The 14885-nt window shown below is 48.2% G+C and overlaps 6 protein-coding genes across 6 annotated transcripts; 4 read left to right on the forward strand and 2 right to left on the reverse strand.

Annotated features, from left to right (window-relative positions):
- Positions 1 to 476: 476 nt before the first annotated feature.
- N7519_002281 (uncharacterized protein) lies at positions 477 to 2030 on the forward strand (the record flags this gene model as incomplete). Its single annotated transcript, XM_057289059.1, has 3 exons — positions 477 to 1093; positions 1222 to 1797; positions 1865 to 2030. The coding sequence occupies 3 exons, from the start codon at positions 477 to 479 to the stop codon at positions 2028 to 2030; spliced, it is 1359 nt and encodes a 452-aa protein (XP_057150261.1).
- A 948-nt stretch (positions 2031 to 2978) lies between these two features.
- Positions 2979 to 4735, forward strand: N7519_002282 (putative extracellular threonine rich protein; the record flags this gene model as incomplete). The annotated part of the gene is made up of 3 exons (XM_057289060.1): positions 2979 to 3324; positions 3385 to 4393; positions 4444 to 4735. The coding sequence occupies 3 exons, from the start codon at positions 2979 to 2981 to the stop codon at positions 4733 to 4735; spliced, it is 1647 nt and encodes a 548-aa protein (XP_057150262.1).
- A 1045-nt stretch (positions 4736 to 5780) lies between these two features.
- On the reverse strand, positions 5781 to 6212 carry N7519_002283 (uncharacterized protein; the record flags this gene model as incomplete). The annotated part of the gene is made up of 1 exon (XM_057289061.1): positions 5781 to 6212. One exon carries the CDS (start codon positions 6210 to 6212, stop codon positions 5781 to 5783), a length of 432 nt encoding a protein of 143 aa, XP_057150263.1.
- A 1799-nt stretch (positions 6213 to 8011) lies between these two features.
- N7519_002284 (GNAT family N-acetyltransferase) lies at positions 8012 to 8922 on the forward strand (the record flags this gene model as incomplete). The annotated part of the gene is made up of 3 exons (XM_057289062.1): positions 8012 to 8128; positions 8258 to 8827; positions 8884 to 8922. 3 exons carry the CDS (start codon positions 8012 to 8014, stop codon positions 8920 to 8922), a joined length of 726 nt encoding a protein of 241 aa, XP_057150264.1.
- A 723-nt stretch (positions 8923 to 9645) lies between these two features.
- zrfC (putative ZIP Zinc transporter) lies at positions 9646 to 11214 on the reverse strand (the record flags this gene model as incomplete). The annotated part of the gene is made up of 4 exons (XM_057289063.1): positions 9646 to 10431; positions 10484 to 10727; positions 10783 to 10932; positions 10988 to 11214. The coding sequence occupies 4 exons, from the start codon at positions 11212 to 11214 to the stop codon at positions 9646 to 9648; spliced, it is 1407 nt and encodes a 468-aa protein (XP_057150265.1).
- A 715-nt stretch (positions 11215 to 11929) lies between these two features.
- On the forward strand, positions 11930 to 12912 carry aspf2 (major allergen Asp F2; the record flags this gene model as incomplete). The annotated part of the gene is made up of 3 exons (XM_057289064.1): positions 11930 to 12320; positions 12376 to 12818; positions 12871 to 12912. 3 exons carry the CDS (start codon positions 11930 to 11932, stop codon positions 12910 to 12912), a joined length of 876 nt encoding a protein of 291 aa, XP_057150266.1.
- Positions 12913 to 14885: the final 1973 nt, after the last annotated feature.

Consider the following 14885-nt stretch of genomic DNA (forward strand, 5'->3'; position numbering starts at 1 on the left):
GTACACCGACAATCTATATAGATAAATAAGACACAGATTGGCATTCAATGTGATGCTATGATGTCAACAAAGTGAACTGTTAGTGATATGTATGGACTGTATTATGCTGCTCAATTGAAACAACCAACAATCTGAAAATCCCATATAGTAGTTATCGAACAAACAGTATGTACATAGTATACATATGTTGTAGACAGATGAATATCCCCAAGGTCTCGGGGTCTGGATTCGGACGGGATCGCTCCACTTCCTTGCCCAATGATCACACGCTCTAAAATTTTCAAGAACACCATTACACCCATTACACTTCGAAGACCCAATGGGAATAATTCCGCGGAAAATTATCAGGCTCTGGGCACTTTTGCATATGACTCTCTTGGAAAACTTTTGATTGATAATACTTCCCTCTTTCAAACTTCTCATCCTCAACAGGATTTCTTAAAGTGGAAAGAATATTATAGCTCATTCCATATAGAATGTCTACCAATGTCGGATCTGCCAACAAGACCGGCGACCATGCATTTGATATCGTGAATACCCAGAGCACCACAACAGCCCAAAGCACCACACCCTTTGACGAGAAGACTACTGTTCACACGGACAATGAAAAATTTGACATGGAGGCTGCTCCAGAGCAAGAGCCCAGCCCAGAGGATGTATACCGGACAGCATCTACCGTGGCACCGTCCCAAAGATCAACAAGAAGAGATCCCGTTAGTCGAGTGACCACAGACGCCGAAGGGAACACCTACCCAGAAGGCGGCCTCGAAGCCTGGTTGGTAGTTCTGGGCAGCTTCCTCGGTCTCTTCGGATCGCTGGGTCTGGTCAACACCATTGGCACCTTCCAAGCATATATCCAAACCCATCAACTGAAGGAATACAGCTCGGGAAGCAACGGTTGGATATTTGGAATGTTTGCTTTTCTCACTTTCTTTTGTGGAGTGCAAGTCGGTCCCATCTTCGATGCTCGAGGCCCACGCCTTCTCGTCTTCGCGGGTTCCGTGTTTCAAATGGCCATGATCATCCTCCTCGGCTTCTGCACCGAATACTGGCACTTTATGCTGGTCATCGGTGTGCTAGGTGGAGTGGGTGCGTCTCCTCATCTTCACACCGGCGATCTCGGCGATCGGCCACTATTTCTATGAGAAGCGTGGAGTCGCGACTGGCATTGCTGCCACTGGTGGCTCTGTCGGGGGCATTGTTTTCCCTCTCATTCTACAGGACCTCTTCCCCCAAGATTGGCTGGGCCTGGGCCACCCGGGTTGTCGCTTTGATCTGCCTAATTGTGCTATCAATTGCAAATCTCTTGATCAGGTCTCGACTCCCGCAGAAGCCATTTTCCAAGGAGAACGTGCTTCCTGACTTCCGCATCTTCCGAGACCCGCGATTCGCACTTACCACTGCCAGCGTCTTCTTTATCGAGTGGGGTCTTTTCGTGCCAATCAGCTACATTTCATCCTACGCCCTCGACCATGGATTTCCCACCAAGTTCTCGTACCAGATCATTGCCATCTTGAATGCCGGCTCATCTTTTGGGCGATGGCTGCCCGGCTTCTTTGCCGATTTCCTTGGTCGCTTTAACACTTTGATTGCGACGGTAGCACTTTGCGTGCTCTGTAACGCCTGCCTGTGGCTCCCTGCTGGAGATAGTTTGCCTCTGCTGGTCGTTTACGCTGCTCTCTTTGGATTCTCAAGCGGCAGCAATATCAGCCTGACGCCAGTCTGTGTCGGCCAGCTCTGTAAAACCGAAAACTATGGCCGGTATTACGCAACTGCCTATACCATAGTGAGCTTCGGGTGAGTGTTTTTCTTTTTCCTTGTGATGTCACCTGTATATCCGTAACTGACATACTTTTGCCACCAGCACTCTCACCGGAATCCCAATTGCAGGTGAGATCCTGGCACGCTGCAATGGATCCTACTGGGGCCTTATCACCTTTACTGTCTGCTGCTATGCGGCTGGCCTTGCATGTTGTACCGCCGTAAAGGTCATCCAAGTTGGCTGGCGTCACCCTCTCGCGATCTATTAAATATTTGGATCCGATATCCGGGACTCCGACGCTGGTTTATCTGGTAATCTCGACACGATTTCACGATTTCAAGACGAGCTTAAATAGAAAAGTTCTTTTTTCCCTTGCCTTGCATTTTCTATCCAGCGTCCATGACTGAGTTATTTATTACACATAGTTGCTATAATGTCTATATTTATCAATCTGTGCTTGCAATTCTATTGTTCACTGTGTCCTTCAAGCCGGATACTGTTTCCGACATGTTCGGTTCGGCCCTTTAGCGTACAAATAGACTTGGCGAACGAACTGCATATGTGGCATTTCAATTGGAATGATTTGCCTCCATTGAGGCAATATAAAAGACATGACTGTTGGTACTTCAGGTTCAGGTCCCCTACAGGGCTGAACAGGGCCGAACACGTCGCACGAGATATCCGACAGGCACCGAATCTATGTAAACATCTAGTCACAATGATGCCTCTGTACCTTATCCAGCCATGGATTCCACCACTAGGAATGATTTCCAATAGGAGCAGACTCAGCTCTCACCATGGAAACTACAAAGACATCGAAAGCTTAACCAAAAACAAGCATCGACATCAGGCCTGGCCAACCTTGTCGCCGTGATGACATCGAATGTTCATCAATCCATCACCATTGAGCTTTCTAGACTCTCGCTACATATACGGCGTTATGCTCGCATCCCCTCCTAACATTCCTTTGCTCCCGAGACTTTGCTTTCCTTTCCCCCGTCTCGAGCTCATGCGGTGAGCATTTGCTTCGTTGTTATACTTGCTACTTGCTACTTGCTATCTAAGGAGCCCTGAAGGTAGAATTGTCTTCTACATCAGCTCATTCATCAATCCGACAACACCCGGAACCACCGGCGAACTTGCATTGGCCTCCTGTTCCCTCTACATCGGCCACCTTTGCTCAACCGCCCTGCACATACTCGCGTTGGTTCGAATCATGTTTCCAAAAAGATGCTTGATTCTGCTGGCCTGCTGGACTCTCCTGCAGAGTGCCGTGGCTGTCCCGGATGTAGCGCTAGAGCAGCCTGGCCCTGAGGATGATCGACTAGAAGAGCGTGACTTTGGCTTGCAGGAGCGAGGCAGCCGCCACCCTGCACTTGAGAGCTCGCTGCTTTCTGTCTTGACCGAAAAGTTAGCTTCGACCACACCGGGAGGAGGTGATGGTGGTGGTGGCACTACAGTTCCTGGCGGAGGCGATGGTACTACTACAGTCCCCGGTGGAGGTGGTGGTACTACTACCGTCCCTGGGGGAGGTGGTGGCACTACACTCCCCGGCGGTGGAGGTGAGTAAACTACTACCTTATCTTCTGAAAGCACTCTTCTTACTCTCCCTGGTACTCAAGACGGCACTACACACACTGGCCCCGGCGGTGGAGGTACGACTGCTACTCCAACTGGCGGCGTTCCTCCGACTGATGGTATTGGAACTTCCCCGACTGGCGGTGCTACTACGACAACCGGACCTGCTCCTCCAACTGGCGGCAATGTTAGTCCTCCCCCAAGCGGCAGCGTTTCCTCTCCCAGTGGAACCCCTCATACATCTCCCAGCGGAACCACTCATGTATCCATTCCCAGCGGAAGCCCCCACCCGTCTCCCAGTGAAACCACCCATCCATCTCCTAGTGGAACCCCTCATACATCCCCACCTGGAGTAGTCACTGAAACTACTAACACTGGTCAGACTCCCCCTACTAGTGAACAGCCCAGCACTATCCACACATCTCCCCCTGGAGGTGGCGGACAGACAACCACCACTCATACTTCTCCCGGCGGTGGTGTGCCTCCCTCCCCTACCACTGGACCGCCGGTTTGCCCTACTCCTTCCTGTCCTGCTCCTTCCGTAGAAACACCGGCTTGTCCCGTTCCTTCCACATCCAAGGAGACCACAGTGGTCCCGGTGACAGTCACTTGTCCTGCCGCCATAGTGAGCACAACTACCATCACTGTCACATCTGGTGCAGGCTTGGGTGGAGGAGCAACGGGTTGTCCTTGCCCCACTGGAGCTCCCGGACCAGGTGTTGGACCTGGAGTTGGACCTGGAGTTGGACCTGGAGTTGGACCTGGAGTTGGACCTGGAGTTGGACCTGGAGTCGGACCTGGAGTTGGACCTGGAGTTGGACCTGGAGTCGGACCTGGAGTCGGACCAGGAGTTGGACCAGGTGGCACCGCAACAGCTTCAACAGCCACTGGTGTTGTCTCCCCACCTGGCAGCTTGACAGCCTCAGCGACCACCTCTGTCGCACATTCCCCAACTGGCAGCGTGACAGCGACATTCACCGGAACCAGGACCGGAACCTTGACTCATACCCTGACTCAAACTCGAACATCGACGCCTCTGATACCCACACTGACGTCGACGCCTCTCATACCAACCACTACTAGACAGCGTACCATCACGACAGGCTCGCCCACCACACCAGCTACCCTCGTGACTTTGCCTACAACGTCTCCACATGTATCCCCATCCCCGGAAAGCCAGGGGCGCATATCACTCCACGAGCAATTGTCAACCCTGATGTTATTCGCCGACAGGTATTTAGCAACACGACGGCGACGGCCCACTTCACCAACATGACTGTTGCCGCCAATGCCACGACCAGTGCATTGAACATCACCCGTATTGTGACTGAGACGGCCACCGAGCCTGCGCCTGCTTTTTTGCCTCGCTTCCATCGTGGACGGAATCGTGGTTAGGTTGATTGGTTGAATTGGGGAAGAGTCGACTGGGGTATTGGTTGGTTGTTTCTTGGTAAAATTTAGAGACGGGTTCCGTTATTGCCAATTTTTGATAATTATTAAAAGAAGTTTAATTTTTGCTCTTCTGCTGGTTGGTACCTAGGTGTTTGTAGCCTCAACAAGAAGGTAAAGGGGGAGATATACAGGACACCGATCTATAATAGTAATAGTAAAATGAATTTTCCCACTACCCACTTAGTACTAGTTATCCTAACGGCAAAAAAAAATTATAGTGACAGCTCCTGACCTCTATAGTCCTCATTCTATATCTACTATTCCCTCTTACCAAAATACGGGATGCCATCAGGTAGTTCTGATGAGTCGCTCTTGTGTTCCTCATCCCCCCAATTCACCGTCAACCAAGGTACCTTTGAGGCCCCATCTCAGAATAAGTACTCATCGTTACATCTTCATCTATTGCTTGTTCGGAATAAGCCCTCTCCAGTTTCCCTGGATTAGGAAGCCTTCCGGCCTTTGCGTTCTCCAACCTCTGCGAGGCCTGTGAAGGAAAGCTTTTAATAGTTATGAGATCAACTCTGGGATTTGAAGACATGTGGTGATTTGCGTTATATTTCGTGGTAAATTAGTTACTTGGTAGTAATATGATGTTGTTGGTGTTGATCGAATTGGCCACCTTGTGCGTATGACCTTAGGATTTGTTTCTTCTACCATCCACGGAAGTGCTTCAGGCAAGGTTTAACCTTTAGAGCTTCTGCTATGTAACTTCGAATCTATCTAGGTGGAGCAGGATCGGGTATCAGAAAATACACACGACAAGAGCCTGTGTTGAATGGTGCATAAAAAGAACCTTGGAAGACCTCGGGAGACTACTTGGGTTACGTGAGCAATAAGCACAGGATTCTTATCATTGTCTGTCCTCTCTAAAACAAAAACGCAAATTGGAATGCAGAAAAGCAGCAGCAAAAGCACTAGAATAGAGAATCCCCCAAAACCCTGTCAGGCCTATAACTCATACTCGACCCGCCTCCCTAGAGAACCAAACCTATCTGCGAAGCTGAAGACGTCTGTCATGCTGCCCAGACTCCTCGTCAGAAGTCTCTTCGACCTCCGGTTCCCATCGAGCAGGTTGCTGCAGTGAGGTAGGGATGCAGCTGATGAGATCCGCGGCAACCTCTTGGTCGGTCTCGGGGTCGTCATGCTTGCTGAGAATCCTGATCGCGGTAGGCAGCGAAACCTCAAGGTTGCGGCACAACCGCTCGTACTGGGAATCACGCTCCAAAACTGCACTCGAGATGGAGATATCGATTTCGGGGGCAACTTCCTCCCGCAAGGTGGAAATCACATCATCACGACGGTGCGGTTCGTGGAGAAGATGAAAGATTGCGTCGTGCAAGCATCTCAACACGAAGATACGCCGCTGGTTATAGGGATCGTTGACCAGTAGACGTTCAAGAAATTCGGACTCAGGCGACATCGTAGGCCAATATCAGACTGCTGACAGGAGCCGGTTCAAATGTGCTGGAAGTGGAATTTGCGGATGATTTCTAGACAACCAAGGTGCAAATAACTAAATTGTCTGATGATCCAGAGTCCGCTGTGTTCCCGGGGATTGCTAGGCTTGTATGAGAACTTGAGAATGTGGTGGGCATCGGAGTTATTTATGCATTTGCACGAAGCAGAGTTGCAGTAATGGTAACAAAGATTTTATTTTTATCCTCCCAAGGAGAGAAAAATAATATCGAACCTTTGACTACATTTCGGAAAACTCCTAGTTATGTTACGAAAAGAAAGAACTCTTCGCCTCTGCCCTGCTCACAAAGACACTATTTATATCCTATCAAAAGAGATAATATGGTTCATGGCAGGGGCTAATAGTTGTAAGCCTTTGACTTTAGGAAAGGAACCGGTAGATTTTCACACTTGCATAGGGATCGGAGTACTCAGAGACTTGGAACAGCGCAATCGTAAGACCAATGCCATACCTCTATGCAGATATCTTGCTGGAAGTATCGATCTTTGACACTCTCATAATGTTCAAGTTAGAAGAGTGGACTCGATGAACAAAGGGGAAAGTACAAAGGGTAGGGCATGGGGTTAGTTAAACTAGGCAAGAGAACACGTAGGTGACCATACGTCAGCAAACAAAGGATAACTTGCCAGGTAGGCAAATTCCAGTGTACACTGAGTGACATATGAGCACAAGTTTAGACATGCATTTCTCATCTGATGGAGGCACATTCGCTCCGATTTTTCCATGATTTTACTCCCCGAGTTGATGGTATCCAAGGTTCCACGGAATCATTTTCCGTCGCTTACATGTAGTATGTACTTGCCAAGGAACCCGATGGGATATAAGGGAGGAAAACAAATAAGCTACACCCTACGAGACTCTAAACAAGATCAACTACTCCGTACCGTATGCTTGACTCTAATTCTGTATCAATTACCTTGACTATCTCTTATCAGTTGTCCAGGTTGAACTGATAAACCTGATACGCCCCACAATCGCTTGAGCCAATGACGCAACGAACTGCCTGATTGGGATTAGCGCTATATTGGCTTCTCCACATGATCCCAATACGAGCCCGTCCCCCGCGTTTAGCAAAAGCACATACAACATACGAAATATGAGATCGACAATCTTGTCGAATGATTTGAGGTATTCGAGGATATCTTAAAAGTACCATGTACATGCTCGAACTATGCAGAGAGTCATGTGGCCAGTATTAGACTCGTCTAGCTGCGGTTACTGCCGGGGCCACGGCAGGGCGATGGTCTAAGTGGATGCCGTGTACGGAGTAACACCTCCACATTACATCTGTATCGGTTCCGGTTGGAGCTGCCTAGAAAGGCTAGCGACATGCAACGCTGGAATGCCCAGGTGTACGCCGAGGATAAGATAAGCGTGACAATCAACCTTGGAAGTCGGGGATCACCATCGAGCTCAGCTATATGAGCCCCGTTCCGCAGCCCTGGAGGGGTGGATTTCTACCCATTATTTCCTGGATTGCTGACACCCTTACAATAAACAAAGTCCTCTCTTCCCTCACCTTCTCCTCCATCAACTCGTGGGTTATTACCACTTCAACTCTACTTAGATGGCGGTTGCCTTTGTCTCTCATTGTCCCCAACGGCTTCATTGGCATTCATATACTATATCTCTGTGTCAAGCTATTCGCAGAGCTAGTAGAAAAAGTATCCGGACGTCTAAACCCGTTCGCTAAAACAATTGTCGCTGTCCAAAAAACCGTAGTGACAGGCCAAGAACGAACAATGTCAATCGAAATCGTCCCGCTGGCTCAGACCGACATACCTGGGGCTGTAGACTGCGTGCAGAAAGCGTTTGCCAACGATCCATATTTTCGCTGGGCGTTTAATGATCCATCCAAGGTATGAACTATCTTCTTCCGCAAGCAATGTCGTTGAAGACTTCATTGTGGCTTTGAGAAAGACATACCAAGAAAAGGAGTGAAACAAAACAAAGTGGATATCGAACCAAGTAATAACGGGTTCTGACAGTTTAATATCCAACGAAACGCAGCCTCCCTCGCTGCTCATTTCCAATATGGTATCAACTGCGACTGCCCCATCTCTGTCGCCAAGATAACTCGCGCCGCAAACGAAAGCAAGAGGAATGACGATATCCGCCTACCAGCCGGTACTGTGGTAGGCGTTGCCTGGTGGTACTCACCACAAGCGCATTCCACGACACAAAGCTGGTCTGTTTGGGCGCAGGACTGGCTTCTCTCCTTCCGTCAGCTCATGAACAATATCCGCTTCCTTGGTCGTGGTGGCTTGAATGTACGCCGGTATTGGATCTGGAAGCAAGTGCAGCAAACTGCACATGATGCTATCTGGCAGGATCCCCGCGGGTACTATTTTTGCAATGTCGTCTGCGTTGACTCAAAGGCGCGTGGCATGGGAGTGGGAAAGAAGCTCATGGAGAATGTCATGGACAAGGCTGATCGAGAGAATATGCCGTGCTACCTCGAAAGCTCTAAGGGGTATCCCAACGTGGGTATTTATGAAAAAATGGGCTTTGAATTGGTCAAGGAGATTGAATGCGTGGATGGAGGGGATGTTTGCAAGGTACGCCTTCTCAGTTTGGATGTTCCCTATTAAACGACTGACGCACGCCATCCCAGTTATATTGCATGATTCGCAACCCCAAGTCTAAGGAATAAGGCTGTGATAAATTTTCCAAAGCCGATACCGTTAATTAACACAGATACACAGAAATATTGAGCGACATACATGGCTGAATTAGTAGCATTTGAGTCGCAAGCATTTTGGCAACTGTCATCTTTGATTGCTTCAACAGCGTGAGCGAGATGATGGGAATAATCGAATATAGCTTATCTGAGCTCAGCATTTTCAGAATTAATTCCTTTCTCTAATCAATCTCTCTCTCTTTTCCTGGCTTTCCAGCCGGGGAAATGCCACAACAGGTTATGGAGCCCCCTTTCTCTTCTCTTCTGATAAACCCACTGCATCCCAGGAGACATTGTCTAGGAATTCATTGACGCTCATCATTCCGTATCAGGATATGGCCTCTTTTGCTACTGCGGTAAACATGCACACTGGGATATGTAAAGGCACTGATGGGGGTTTTGTTCGTGTGTCTGGTACACACGCAAGTATCGCGACTGGAAAACCAGTTGCAGATGAATATCCACTTCCCGGGATCAACCCATATATCTTCCTGAATTAGGTAGCTTCAAGCTTTCTCGGTCGTGTCTATTACGTGCCGCTCGATACTGTCGACAAATGCCTGCGAAGCGATCGCCCGGAATTCAGATGAATACGGAATACAGAGCACAGAGAATGAAATTGACATAGGCGAGCCACTTATGATCATTGATGTCTTACTCTTTGGGGTCAGGCTAATTATGTACATGTGGAAGTAATCAAGCCCATTTTCCGAGCAGTCCCATCAACACCAGCCCACTGACGAAGGAGATACCACCAGTGAAAACTTTTCCTAATTTCGCATTCATCATTTCACCACCTTCAATAACCCAGTCACGGGCCCACATATCAACAACACCAACCCACACCAGGATACCAGCAGACAGCGCGTCCAATGTTCCGAGTGCAATCAAAGTGCCCCTCGAGTTACCATTGAAGGTGTGAAGAACACCAAGTCCAATGGCCATGCCAATAGGTGTGATCAAGGCAAATGCCATCGCCATAGACGCCTTGGAAGGGAATATAGCCCCGGGTAGGGTTGCGATACGAGCACCGAGTGCTAGACCTTCAAAGAATTGATGGAACACAATCACCACCAGAAGCGTCTTGTAGAATGAGTCGCCGGCAACGACAAGGGTGAGGCCGATCAAGATACTGTGGAAGAGAATACCGGCTTCCATGACCATGACCGAAAATTTGCTGTTGGGTCCGGTAAGATCATATGAGCCATGGCTGTGGCTAAGACCTGCCAATGTGGAGTGTTGCTGTTGCTCTGGAGAAGAGTGGCCATGCTCCTTCGGCTGTGTCTGCTGAGACTCGGACTCGGACAGTATAGTTTCTGTGGAGTGGTTCTTGCTGTTGCGAGCAACGATAATCCTGTGGCCAATGTATTCCAACAAGAAGGCAATGAAAATACCCGCCACAACTACCGCGGAGGTAGTTGCTTCGTACTTGAGTTCTCCCAAACAGTCGTTGGTAAACATGAGGTTTGCATGTGTGTATAGCTAAGGAAAGCAGTCAGCAAGTGGTACGTGTGTCAACGCCGAGATTACTTACGTGGATGAAGCCGGTGGCGATGATGATGCCAGTTCCGAATTGCTTGATGACGGTCGAGACCACCCCATTGATAGAGGCAGATGGAAGCTTCATCAGGAGCATAGGGGCAAAGACACCGATTGAACTAGTAACAAGGACAACAAATAATGTGCCGATTCTCAGAGGGATGTCGTAGTCTCTTGATCGGACACCACATGATGCACCACTACTACCTCCCTCTGATTCACCTTCACCCACGCAGTGTCTGGAATGGCCAAAGTCAATAAAGCACAAGCTTGGAAAAATTGTTATAAGCTTACTCAACACCAGCATGGAAGTGGCAGTTCTGTTTGGTTTCGCCTGAGGATTCCTCGCTGGCATGTTCACTGTGACTGTCTGTGGACGCGGTCTCGGTTGTCGTTCCTTCTGCTTGAACCAGGACATCGTTTCCATCTGCATCCATACAATATCTTCAAATTTCGTGAGTTAGTATAGTCTCACAAAAATGCATAGCTGCCGACTTACGACTCGCTTCCGTGGGAGTGACACCCGGTGTATTGTGCTGGCACTCCAGTTGTAGGGGTAGATGTGGCCGAAACTAAAACTTCCTTGCCATTCCCATCAATACAGTAAATGTCGGAGCCATGAGTATGACAACCAGTTACGGATGATGATTGTGCTGATGTCGTTGGTGTGGCCGCATATACCCCGGCAATGCCCAGTGATATAAGGAAAGGTCTGAAAATGTGCATGACGAAGCTGGGTGCTCTACCCTTTTGCAAATAATAATTAATCGAGATTAGGATTAAGATTGAGGCAAGATATATGCCAGAGGTAAGGAGTTTTAAATCAATGGATCGAGCAATTCTCTCGAAAAAGCCGTTTGCGAGATGACAAGAGCCCTACCTTGGTGTCTCACCCCCAAGGTTCTCGATGCCAAGCGGAAGACCCATCTATCTTTTCGCCAAGAGCCGGCCTGGGCTTTTGATTCGGGTTTTCTCCGGAGAACATGGCAAATATCGCCTAGACAATTGTCGTGCTCTCAAGGTACTCTCAACTAAGTGTCTTGGCGACCCTCCGCCGAGCCTTTGTCTTGGCATCAACCCGAGATTTTCTGCGCTGATTGCTGGATAAAAAAGGCCTTTAGCGAGAGAAGCGATGGAAGAAGCTCTCAAGGTCCCCTCTTGGCAGATTGCACCACCCGTTCAACATACACCATACGGAGTACACCGAGAAAGATGGAGACAACTTCCCGCTTCCTGTCCTGGGTGCTGCGTGGATTGGATTATCCGCAGACACAGTGAGAATGAGCACAAAAGCCACACTTGGCAAACTGTTGAGAAAAAGTAAAAACCTTCGTATATGAAAGCTTTGAAAACTTTGTAAAAAAAAGGATATATAAAGCTCCTCCTATCGTTGGCAATTTGCTTCCATAGTCTCCAAGCAATTTGCCTCAATTATACAAAAATGCATTTCTTCAGCCTCATTCTTTCCTCCGCAGCAATCGCTGCTGCTCTCCCCACCCCGGAGACCTCCGAAGGCAACCAATCCCAGCCCTTCTCTCAGAATGGACTTGCACCTTGGGATGCCGGCGCTGTGACTCAATTCCCCATCCATTCAAGCTGCAATGCAACCCAGCGTCGCCAGATTGAGCTAGGCCTTAACGAGACCATTACTCTCGCTCAACATGCCCAAGATCACATCTTGAGATGGAGAAATGAGAGTGCGATCTACAAGAAGTATTTCGGTGATCGCCCATCTATGGAAGCCATCGGTGCATTTGATATCGTAGTCAACGGTGACAAGAAAGACATTTTGTTCCGATGTGACAACCCCGATGGAAACTGCGACCTTGAAGGTAATGCACCTTGCCCTATGTGAGAGGTTGTATACTAATTATCTCAATCAAATAGGTTATGCCGGACACTGGCGAGGCGAAAATGGCACGGATGAGACAGTCATCTGCGACTTGAGCTACGAAACTCGTCGTTCTCTTTCCACAATGTGCGGCCTTGGGTATACAGTCTCGGAGTCTGAGACCAACACCTTCTGGGCCGCTGATCTCCTGCACCGCCTATACCACGTTTCTGCCATCGGACAGGGCTGGATCGACCATTTCGCAGACGGATATGAAGAGGTCGTTGACCAGGCGAAGAATAACGCGACACTGTCCACCCGTGACTCGGAGACCCTTCAATACTTCGCACTGGAGGCATATGCTTACGACATTGCTGTGCCGGGAGTTGGATGCCCAGGTGTCCAACATGAGCATGATGAAACTGAGGCTACGACTAGTGAGCCAGCTCCTACTGCAACAACCACCGATGCTCCTTCGACAACCGCCGAAGTACCTGCCGTGAGTCGCTCCCTAATTTGCATCTTTGGTGATTGGAAACTGATTTGAATAGAACTGTCACACTCATGACGGAGGCGAGCTCCACTGCACTTAAAGTGCCATCCCGTCAGAACGGCGAAAAGCCCACTCAGGCATTCGAGACAAAGATAAAATATTGGCGAGATAATAGCCCTGACATGAAGGGATTTGATGGGTAATTTATGACAGGAGAGAGAGAGAAAAGAGGGTCCTATAGGCCCCAGGCACCTGCCTCAACAGCTGTAGAGATTACAACGTAATATGATCTATATTATGACAGAGCCTATTGGCTGTCATCTTCAATATTGAATGAAGGAACATATTTAAATTCTACAGCTGTATTTTGGGCCCTCGTGGTCTTGTTCGTTCGGCCTTAACCACATCGAATCTAGGGATAAAGACTTTGTTGGAGTTGTTGCTTTCCAGAATACTTCACCCCTGTCCCTCTTATCGTAGCGGCTATCACTTTAGCAGTATAGGTGATATTTTGCATATACTCACCCTCACCTATAACCCCCCCCCCATTCTCGAGGAGTATAGCGTCTCGTGGTACCGTATTAACATTCAATATTGGGAATGGGTTCTGTTACTATTGACATATGGACTGGGATAATCGGCTTATCGTGTGTCAACCTACTCATATTCCTTTTTCAAGATGATTTGGGAAACCGCTGCAGTCGATCAATTCCATGTCGCGATATTTCCAAGGTTGAAGGCCTAGTTCTGGAGACTTGTAAATAATGTAGCCCATCGTTCATGAGTAGTACTCCGTACTGGCTTAGTTAGCAGAAAAGCTAGGGGGCATCCTGAGGTTGCTATAGACAATTAGCTGGCTTGATCATGAGGTATGCTTGGCTGGTGTTACTCTAAAAATCCGCCTGACGCGTGAAACCATGTAGTTAAATGTTATAGGCAGAGTAAAGTTCAATAAGAAGCTTGATTGGCCGAAGTAGAAAAGTTCTCTATTTACCTAGGTAGCTGCCTTTCCATTGCTTGTAACATGGTGCAGGTGAGCCAGAGCCATAGCATATTATGTATATCGAAGTATTTAGGTGTTACCCGAAGACATTTTGAGGTTCTTAAGCAAGTAAATGTCAATCTCATGGGTCAACAAACGAATAAATATATATCCATGTGATAGCTACCTCCTTCAAATCTCGCATGATCTTGAAACGCATTCGAGTTGGATATACATGTGCTTTGTCCTATGTTTATCTTAAGAAGCCCGTCAAAATATATATCCTCCTGGAGTAAATATATTTTGCCCCAACCCAACATGATTATCATAGAAGAGCACCTACGCAATCAACTATTACTTCTATATCCCATATAATAAGCTACTTCAGCAGGTAGTCAAATTAGTTGTAGTCGAATAAGGGAAACTTCTATGTATCTACCTAGGTGCCGCTGGAATATCGACGCAACAGTGCGACAACACTAAGTTTTGGCCAGAATTTTGAAACTAGATTATGATCCTTTGTTGCTGTGATCGAAGCTACCTACTCGGGCAAGCTTTGCGGGCGTGAATTGTACAATTTCATGCAGCTCGTATGCATATTCAAGATGTTACCTACATACGACCTACAGGATGTGAACAATGTCGAGATAGAATGACCGAGGCAGCCCGATTTCAAACATGCCCCTGTCGCCCCGTAAACTGTCGCACAGAGAGGTACCACACAAAGATTGTCCATATATGCTAGGGTGGAACCCACATGCAGAAGTGGGAAACAGGGTTACAAACAGAGCCTATGGGGGAGGATGTGGAACAGGGGATTGAACGATCTACCGATAAGAATGCTAGCCAAGCAAAGATTTACCAATAGTAGGGTTGCTTTTTGCTGCAGGAGGAGATACTTTACATTATAAAGGGCATGAGAATGCTCACAGGTGCACGAGACGCCAATCTAGGGGTGAAAAACAGTCCTCGAGCCAATGAGGGTCTCCCATCCCTAGAGAAATAATCCATTTCACTGCAGGGTGTTCCCGAATATACCTAGAACCCCTTTGAGAGAATCCAGACCGCTGTTACAGTGAAGCTGCCCCAAA

The sequence above is a fragment of the Penicillium mononematosum genome, assembly GCF_028829835.1.
Source record: "Penicillium mononematosum strain IBT 11891 chromosome Unknown utg000002l:1.0-8112719.0:1.0-8118358.0, whole genome shotgun sequence".
Taxonomy (NCBI): Eukaryota; Fungi; Ascomycota; class Eurotiomycetes; order Eurotiales; family Aspergillaceae; genus Penicillium; species Penicillium mononematosum.